At 29.8% G+C, this 10,093-nt stretch overlaps 1 protein-coding gene across 1 annotated transcript in view; it reads left to right on the plus strand.

Moving 5' to 3' along the window:
• Positions 1-5,073: 5,073 nt before the first annotated feature.
• The window catches only part of LOC117171442, an 11,909-nt gene continuing 6,889 nt past the window's right edge, over positions 5,074-10,093 (plus strand). The window contains exon 1 of the mRNA XM_033358774.1: positions 5,074-5,196. Within this exon, the coding sequence (XP_033214665.1) occupies positions 5,139-5,196 (58 nt within the window). The 5' untranslated portion in view covers positions 5,074-5,138. The remainder of the gene's footprint in view (positions 5,197-10,093) is intronic.

Raw genomic sequence — 10,093 nt, forward strand, 5'->3', positions numbered from 1 at the left:
ATCTTTTTTTCTATAGTTGCTTCCTTATAGGAATATAAAGTTATCTATACATTTTTGTTATTTGTCTGAAAATTCAATAACTTTGTTGAAAAGTTATTCTTTTTGGTCGAAAATTTAACTATTCCCAGTAGGCAAAAAAATTAAGGATGTCGTAGAGACGTCTTTGGGACATCCCTAAGACCTCTTTTCTAACATATCTTTTGTACATTCCAGTGATGCTCTTAAAACGTCTAATGCCAGTAGAAAAAATTTCCCGAGAACGTCGATGTCTTGAAGATGTCTATAGGTTATCTTTAGGACATTCGACGTCTTAGAGACGTTGATTAGGCTAACATAAGACATCCAAAAAACATCCCAAGCACGTTCTTAGGATTTTTGTAGTTTTGTGCCCACTGGGTTTTTCGAAAATTTGTTTTTTCGGTTTAAAAATTAATGTCTTAGTAGAAATTGCATCTGTCTTACATAAAAATGCAACTGATTGGTTAAAAATTCAACAATATTGTTAAAAAGTCGTCCTTTTTGTTTCAAACTTCAACTGTTTAGTTTAAAATTCGTCTTTTTAGGTAGAAAATTTCAGTATTTCGTAAAAAATTTACTACTTAATTCCCCTCTATAAGAAAAAGGCTACGTCGTTCTTGTAACCGGCCAATTACTGGTAATAAAGCGTAGGTTATCATCCATACTTTTGAGTCCACAGGATTGATTACGTCAGACAATAGCTGTAGGTAATGAAATCCTGCGATTGAGCCAAACGGATTATGTCTGTCGATCTCCTGTGGTAAAGAATATTCTACTCAACCATACATTTTTGCGTGCGTATGAGTTGATACAGTATTGCATAATAATAATAATAATAATAATAATAATAATAATAATAATAATAATAATAAGATTATAGCAGTACTGTCAGCCTATTGACACAGTAGCAGTTTTTACTAAAAGGTACCAAAAAATTGTACGCGCGGTACAAGTGATCCGTTCAAGTGTTAGATAATGTTAAAATTCAAATTAAACAAGTTTGTTCACATTAGGGGGGGGGGTGAACCCCCAAAACCCCCCTTGCATTCACCCCTGCCTTTTGTAAAGTGCTGCACTGTAAGGGGCTGTATATCACGTGACAAGGCCAATTTAGTCAATCATAATATTTTCATAATTTCAATTGAAAAAGTATTAGATAAGTAAACTTACACTAAATTAACGCCATGTCACGTGATAAGAATATTCTTATCTGCAATATTGCTTACATGCATATTGGCTCTCAAAGTATTTAAAATTACAAAAAAAATATATGCGTGACTTCTGTACAAGAATTGCACAATTTTTTTGTCTGTTAGATTGTAATTAACAAATTTCGAGGTTAGATTTAATTTATTTTTTTAATCAAAACGAAAATGGTAGGTTTCCATTTTTGTAAAATATTATAATCCTTCTCTTTACCGGATTTATTTCCTGGGGCCCTAAGCAAAGTTGCTCCTCAGGGCCTCGAGTTGACTTCATCCGGCACTGAAAGATCACAAGCTGGGAAACTTGTTTTCCTTACCGACCGCCGGTCCTCGTACTAAATAGTTGACCATGGTAAGATTGCATCAGCAGAGCATCGGCCGATCACGCTCAATATTATAATGTTATATAATTATCTTATAAAAAAATTTTCTTCTCTCAACTTTGTGCATGGACACGCTTTATCGTTTTATATTTATTTACCATTTGCCAAATTATTTCCTATTTCTTTTAAGTTTATTTTTTTTCATGTGGACAACAAAAAATTAAAAATGGGGCCTGGTTTAGTTGCGCAATTCGCGCAGAGCATGCGCTTAACTTTCGTAAAGTTTTTGTAGTACATTTTCGTAACTTTTCATAGCAAAAAATAATATTTTATAGATTTTTGAAGATATACGGATTATTTACATTAAAGTGGAAAAAATCATCTAATTCTGCGACCACCAGGTGGCTCTTGTATTCTAAAATTAATTCCTAACCTCAAAATCTCAAAAAGTTGTTATCGCATTTTACACCAGCAATGGAGTTTGGTAACAAAAATTATTACAAATTCCATGCTTCAAAGGAATATTATTTAATTTCAATGTTTATATTAATAAAAAATAATAACTTAAACATTAACTTGTAATCAAATATATACTAAACATATCAATAGAAATCTGAGAGTATATGCTAAAGATTCTCAAGGCTCTGAGAAGCTCTGAGAAATTCTCCGCAGATACTCAGGTATATATATTTAATGGTCGAGATAGCTCGTTTAAATGCTTTGAAGGTTTTAAAATGTCCTTTCCGAAATTGAAATAAAAATATGATCATAAATAACAAGTTGAGAGGCTTAAATTGAAATAAGAATTCGATCATAAATAACAAGCAGAGGCCCGGTATTGCGGCGGTACGAGTGGCAAGGTGGTGGTAAAGGAGAAGCGTTGATTCGCATTAGAATTTTGATTAGATTATTATTCCCAACAGTGATCTAAAAATACTTGCGCATGCTTGAACTGTGCGTCGCTCATTGGCTCTAGTTTGCGTACGTATTTAAAAATCAAGTACAGGTGCACACCGTAGCCACTAAAAGCCAAGCAACCGCAGATCAAGGCAGCTTCGTTGGGATCATTAACTTCAAGAAAACACGTGTAACGTTCCATTACTGTCTCACACTCTAACTCACGGATGCCTCTGTCCAAATATATGTTTGCTCTGTCGCATGCGTGTAGCTATGAAAGAACGAGCAATCGTGACAATTTTTTCGATGTTTTCCAATGCTGTCTAACCCACTGACGCCTCTTGTCGCATGCATATAGCAATGAAATCGAGTATTGTGACAATCGAAATCGACAATATCGTTTAGAGATATTATATTAAGGATTAATTCCGAACGAAAACCACTTTTCGCCAAATTCGACCAGTGGGACGGTTATCGAAAAAATGTTAGTTGAAATAACTTATCGCAAGAAAGTTATCACACGACTTTGAGAAAGTTTTTCTGAAAATTTGAAGATACCGGTCAAAAATTGTGGAAATGGCAACGAGTTGAAGTCAACACACGTTTACGCTGTAGTTCTCCGCTTATCGGCCTTTGTTCCTAAGGCATAAAGCAGCAGCGGCAAACAGCAACAAAATGCTTCAGCGGCAGAGTGGTTTTCGTTCGGAATTAATTCATTATTGAAAAGCAATAAACATATTACTTTTTTTAATGTGCATTGGTTGCAGTCGTCGCTTATATATTGAGAATACACCATACAAGTGTCAAGCATTTTTATCAACAAACCGCCTCAAGGTGAATACGATGATATATTTTTTATTGTATGTTTGGGCCAATTTTTCTATTGATAGATTTTCCCGATTCGACAATGCTTCTACGCGGTTTTGAGTTTTCCTTAAAAATATGTATACTATTTAATTTATTAGAAACTAAAAATAACCTCTTGTTGTTCAAACTTCATAGATTTCGTTCAGAAGCGACGAACTTTTGTTATAAATATCTATTTTCACTGAAAAACATAAACATAATAGTAAATTTTTTAATCTCGTTAGCTTTTTCTATACTTGATGAGTTTTTCTTTTACAATATTCAATTATGCATCTCTGTTGAACAGACTCAAGAAATACCTTAATATTTCACAACTTGTTTGCTTTTCAAAGAAATAATAATAATGTTCAAACAATTTTAAAATTTAATTTCTTTACTGCAATATGTAGTAGAATTTTATATAAGGTTTTAACCCAATAAAACGTGTTTTGACCAAATTGGAACACACATGGTTATGCCGTCTCACACTTGAAGTGACATTCAAAAAGATTGGATACATTTTCCTAAACTAAAACAATGAAATAAGAATAAATTTTATATATATATATGTGTGTGTGTGTGTGTGTGTGTGTGTGTGTGTAATAAATAATATAGGATTACTTTTTAGAGGAGTTATTTAACACATATTGAAGTATGAAGAAATCATCTTTATTATCATTTTGGTACAACATGGCGGCAACAGAGCTCATCTTGAAATCGTCTTTTTTAGAAACACCTTTACGGGAGGATGGTTTTTTAATAAAGTATAAGACCTGGAAAGAAAATCCAAAAAAATGTGTAATCTATATACTATTTGCCGTGGAACTACGTAGGGTTTTTTAAAATCAAATGTTATAGAAATAGTGCACATTTAAAGAAATGAATAGATTTTTTGTCAAAAAATAAGCAGTACATTGTAAAGTTACTGTCAAACTCTCAAATCGATCAATGCAACGGTATTAATGCAATACTTCCTCCCAGTTTGAAAAAAAGTATTTTTGAGAAGAACGCGTTTAAAGTTTTACGATCACTTAAATACTTGAAATTTTTATTTACTTCTAATCTGCGATGCCTGCACCATATATAGGACTAACTGCATATTGCATATATTTTATGATTTATGAATTTACAATTTTAAAAAATGAATTTATATTGCGTACTGTTTTAAATAGTTTTTAAACACAGAATTAAAAAAATTTGTGAATGTTTGTATATTTGAAAAAAATTTAGCGAATTAAACATGATGATTCCACTCACAATTATGTTAAAATCCTTTTTTCAATGTAAACCTTTTTTCATTTTAACGAGTTCTTTATTTTAATGTCAGATATTGGCTGCAACTAGGGAAAAGTTGATAACATTTCTTGAGTAATTATATACATCCTCCGTAAAACTAAAATATTTTGACTGTTTACACAATATCTTCTTAAAGATTTAAGATAAGCAAATAATTTTACTGTCAGTGAGTGCAGAATTTCTTAAGCTTTTATGATATTTTGACGAAAAAAGTGTACATAATGTTTTTCAAAAAATACGATATTTTATGCAATTTTATTTGAAAAATATATCTTTTGAGCAATACGGCCCCCTTCGCAACACACCTTAGTATTTTTTTCATTGAATTTTTAAGAATTGTTTGACATTGTACCCAATATTGACCAAGAACGGAAGACTTCAGTATGAAGTACTATTCTACGCACATGAAAAAGATTCACGTGAACAGTAAACGTGTTAAGTGGAACACTGGAGAAACAAGATAACAGCTTGTATATAAACCGACAAGCGCAGCATTTACTTCACACGTCATCATATAAAATCTTCAAGAAATTGTCTAATACAATCTAAGGCGATGAGGACGACCATTGCTTTTCTGCTGATAACCTCAGTAGTTTTCTTTTATTCTTTTGGTAAGTAGAGTAAATCAAATAATTAAACAATTAATTTCAAATTTGTAATTAATCTTTGTAGTAGGTAATAGAGCTAAAAAGCGTACATGAGATAATTTCGATGAATTTCGTGGTGTTTTGGCGACTGGGCAAAGATTAAATTACATATATTTTTTAACGGCAATAAAGTAAAGTGAAATAGATTGTGTGTAGATAATTCTTGTTTTTCGATTTTGAAGAAGTAATTGTTAAATGCGCGTGTTTCGTGAAGATGAGGTATTCAAATATTTAAAATATTGATCTCTTATTCTTTTAAAGTTAATAAACTTTCAAATAAAAAATTAAGTTGAATACAAATTATAATATAGATCTGGACAACGAAATTTTTGAAAAGACTTATTATTCTCATTTGGAACATGGATTCTTTAAAAAAAATGATAATTTGAACTTTGTTTAGGGAATGATTTCTGTCAGTACTTTATTGGTATCCCACTAAAAACGTCTGCGATAAAAAGATCTGCCTATGTTTCTTAAATCGATCCTGCAGAAATTTATAATTAATTTTAAGTAGCCAAATCAAACATTATAGAACTTAGCAGGATCGTTATTTTTATGGCACTCTCTGTCGATGAGTATTCCTAAAGAAATTAAATTAATCAAAGAAATTTTGGTGATTTCCTAAGCAATTGATTTTACAATATTGTTGTATATTTGTATTATTTATTATTATATTTAATTTTTTATTATTGTGTTCTTACACATGATTAACATCACAATTCAAAAGAGGACACTATGAATACAAAAGATATACATATATATTTACGGTCGCAATGATTAAATTACACTAAACTCTTTTCCTTTTTTTTTCGCAAAATTGCTTACTGTTCAATAGGGTGGCTCAAAAACACTTTTTTCAGAGGGCATAGATTCCCCCATTTCATTCTGAATCCAAAAGAGAAATTCCCTAATTTTTTTATTTGATTTATTTTTTATTTTATTTTAACAGGTGCCGAGTTTGACTTGAAGTTTCCCATGTAAAATGCATGGGGAAAATCACTTTTTTGAGTTTTTAGAATAATTTGTTTAGGTTTTAAAAAACTGCCACGGGAAAGAAGAATTTCTTGCATCAGACATATGGCGTTGACACCCCTACACACCCTCACGATAAACTGAAAGCTACCCTTAAAACAAAAAATATCAATTTTTCGTGAGATCGACCTTTTGAGCACCGTATTCTGGTCTTTTTTTACTTAAAATTATTAATATTGGTCTTGTGGAATATTTATTATCATTGGTTAATTCTTTTTTAATTATTCAAACAAATGGAAATGGTTTGAATTTTCTTTTCGAAAATTTGTTGTTCTTTTTCCTTAAAATTATTACTATTAGTCTCTTGCAATATTTAATAACATTGTTTTATTAATTTTTAATCGTTTACACCGATGGAATTTGTTTAAATATTATTTTTTTAAATGAGTTTTCCCTTATAAGTTATTACTATTGGTCTAGTAGAATTCTTATTAACATTTGTTCATTCATTTTTTATTATTTCAGGAAATAGAATTTTTGTAAATAATTTCGTTTCGAATTTTTTAAAAATAAAAATGATTACTGTCGGTCTAGTGGAATATTTATCAGTAATAATCAATTACTGATTATAGTAATTACTGTAATAATAATTAATTTATCAGTAGAATTGAAGTATAATGTCATTTTTATTACAAAAATTTCAAGAAAAAATAAAATAATTCAAAGAATGTTGATCAATTTTCCACTGAAGAAATATTAATATTTTTTTATTTAAAAAATTATTTTTACAAATTCCATTTGCTTACACAATTAAAAATTAATGAACTAATATTAATAAATATTCCACTAGACCAATAGTAATAATTTATAAGAAAAAAAAACAATTTTCTAGAAAAATTGTTTTAACAAATTCCATTTGTTTAGACAATGAACAATTAAAAACCAATGTTATTAATTATTCCCCTAGACGAATAGTTATATTTTTAAGGGAAAAAACGAAATTTAGAAAAAAGATTATTTAAGGGTGTTGGTTTAATCCGACTTTGAATTTTTTTAAATAGGTATGGCACTGATTCCATTTATTTTTTTCCGAAGGATTTGTGAACGAAAGAAGGAAAACTTGTCGAATATCCGGGGTTTTGCGAGATCCTCGGATCAATAAAATGTTGAAAAATCAAAGATTTGTTGAGGAAATGATTATTTTCCCGAAAAGTATGAATTTTGTGAAAGATAGAAACCAGCGGCTAGCAGACGGCAGCATTTGAAAGATTAGAATCGTTTGCTAATTTATTTTTTTACTCACAATTCGGACATAATAGAAGAATTCTAGAGATTCACGGCTCTTCCAAAGGGCCAGGTCTTGAAGTCGGTGTCCCCAAATTTTGCGAAATACGTTGCGAAATGGAGCAAAAAGCAGAGAGAAGTGACATGCCCTCTCTGTGTTTTTGTAACTATATTTGTGATCAACCACCAGGCTAGCTGTTACCTTCACTCTATACGCGAAATCGGGACCAAAGATTAGGCAGTTTTCAATTGGGAAATAAAAACAAAATATGTGAATACAATTTCCTACAAAATATTGAAATGGACTTTTTTTGAAAATAACATCGGCAAACGCATAAAATTGATAAATAAAACAATTTATTATTGTATGTAAATTTGTAAATTTACCCAGGTATTTATTTATAAATTTATTTATAAATTCCAAGATTATCAAGTTGCCTAATAACTATTCCGGATATTGTACAATTTTCCACATTGATTATTATTCCAAAATTACAAAGCTGGCGAATTTTGACTTTTCTTTATAAATTTTTAATTGATCAAGTTACTCAGCAATACATTTCATAACTATCTAATTTCAAAATTATGCCTAATGCAAATTTATTCATAAATTGCAAGCTTATCAATTCGCCTGCCTATAAATTTCGACATTACACAATTTTCCAGATTTACGATTTTAAAATATAAATGACAAATTTATCATTTCGTCAAATTTTTTTCCTAAATGTTTATGAATGCTGTAGGGAAAATATCTAACTTTGACACGAGGCAGAAGCGCTTGAACGTTAGCGGAAGCAAGTGAAATCATCCGATTAGAGAAGGGCATGTACCAGATACTGTAGTGGTCAGTGCCGTAACTTCACTCACATTTTACTTACATAAAAATGCATTCATAAACTTACAATTTAAAGAAAAATGTAAGCACTTACTGCGCTCTACATTTCAAAATTGTAGATGTGATCAATTTGGCAATTTAGAAAAAAAAATTTACAATCCTATAAATTTGTAATTTATCTTTTAAAATTATAAATCTGAAAAATTGTGTAATATCGAAAACAAATATACAAAACAATTGTAGATACAGCAGATCCAAACTATTTTTCCTTTCTTCGACCGTTTTAATTTTCAATCAGTATTTTAGCTAAATTCAACAAATATTCGGTCTTACGGTCAATGATAAAATCAAAATAAAAGCATCCGAAATAACATGTGAAAAACATATTTATTTCTTTTCAAAAAATCCTCAACGTTTCGACCAACACTGCGGGTCTTTATCAAGAGTCGATATACAAATCTATAATTTAATAAAAAATTGTATGAGTGTAAGCGTTCGAATAATTAGTGTCGTAAAAAGGATATCGGTTTGAACAAAATAAAAAAGTTATTATATTGAAACGTACCTGAGTCAAAAAACAAAGTCATATTTTATAAAAACAAACAGCGTCATTTAAAAATTTTTCTTTCTTTTTTTTTAAGAAATTTTTTAAAAGGACAAAATTTCTATTGATTGAAGCTTCAAAGATATTGGAGAGGCTCCAATAATTTATGAAAAATGTCACATAATTGAAACGATGTTTACAGACAGACGATACAAGACTGACTGTTATGAAAAGTCGTAATTACAGAGGTGACAAATATTAATAAACCTCTGATGAAAAGGCGCGCCAAATCTTGAGAATATAAGATTGAATAAATTAAGTTGATTTAAATTAGAAGAATTTAAAAAGAGGTGGGGGGGGGGGTTTAATGCATAATGCTTTGATAAATTTGGTTTATATTCAATATTTCAGTTTTTAAATTTATTGAAGTGTTGATATATTTATTAATAAAAATTGATTGAATGATACGTCTTTTAAAAGTATTATTTTCTCTGGCCAAGATTTTAATAATAGCAAAATCAAAAGCATGACTAAACTTCCACGAATGTTGTGACAAACCTGTGTTCAAATTGCCAATTCTACAATCTCTTTTATGTTCGTAAATTCTACTTTTCAATCTCCTGCCAGTTTCACCTATGTAGTGTTTTTGACAACCATTGCATTTTATTAAATAAACCACATTAGACAGATTTTCTATTGTTTCAGAATCTTTTCTGTTACTCAATAATTTTTCTAAAGTATTGTTATTTTTAAAATAAACATTAATATTACATTTTTTTAAGGATCTTCGTAATCTTTCAGAAAGGCCTTGAACATATGGCAAGGTAACTTTTAGATCAGTTTTTTTGTAATTTTGTAACCATTTTTTCTTCTTCTTTTCTATAATGGAAGTGTTGTATTTTTCATTAATACGTTCTTTGATGACATTTTCTATTAACAGCAAGGGATAATTGTTTAATTCTACGGTGGTTTTCAATTGGTCTAAATTATCTTTTCTATATTTTACATCACTTAATTTTATGCATCTGTCCACTAAACCTTTAATTAATCCTACTTTTTGACTGAACAAATGATGGGATTCATACTTTAAGTAACAACTTGACCAAGATGGTTTCTTAAACCAATTTGTGATTAAATTTCCACTAGGTATTCTTTGAATTTCCAAATCTAAGAAACTTAAGATGTTGTTATTTTCTTTTTCAAGAGTAAATTGAATGTTTTCATCG

Source organism: Belonocnema kinseyi, chromosome 4 (genome assembly GCF_010883055.1).
Source record: "Belonocnema kinseyi isolate 2016_QV_RU_SX_M_011 chromosome 4, B_treatae_v1, whole genome shotgun sequence".
Lineage (NCBI taxonomy): Eukaryota > Metazoa > Arthropoda > Insecta > Hymenoptera > Cynipidae > Belonocnema > Belonocnema kinseyi.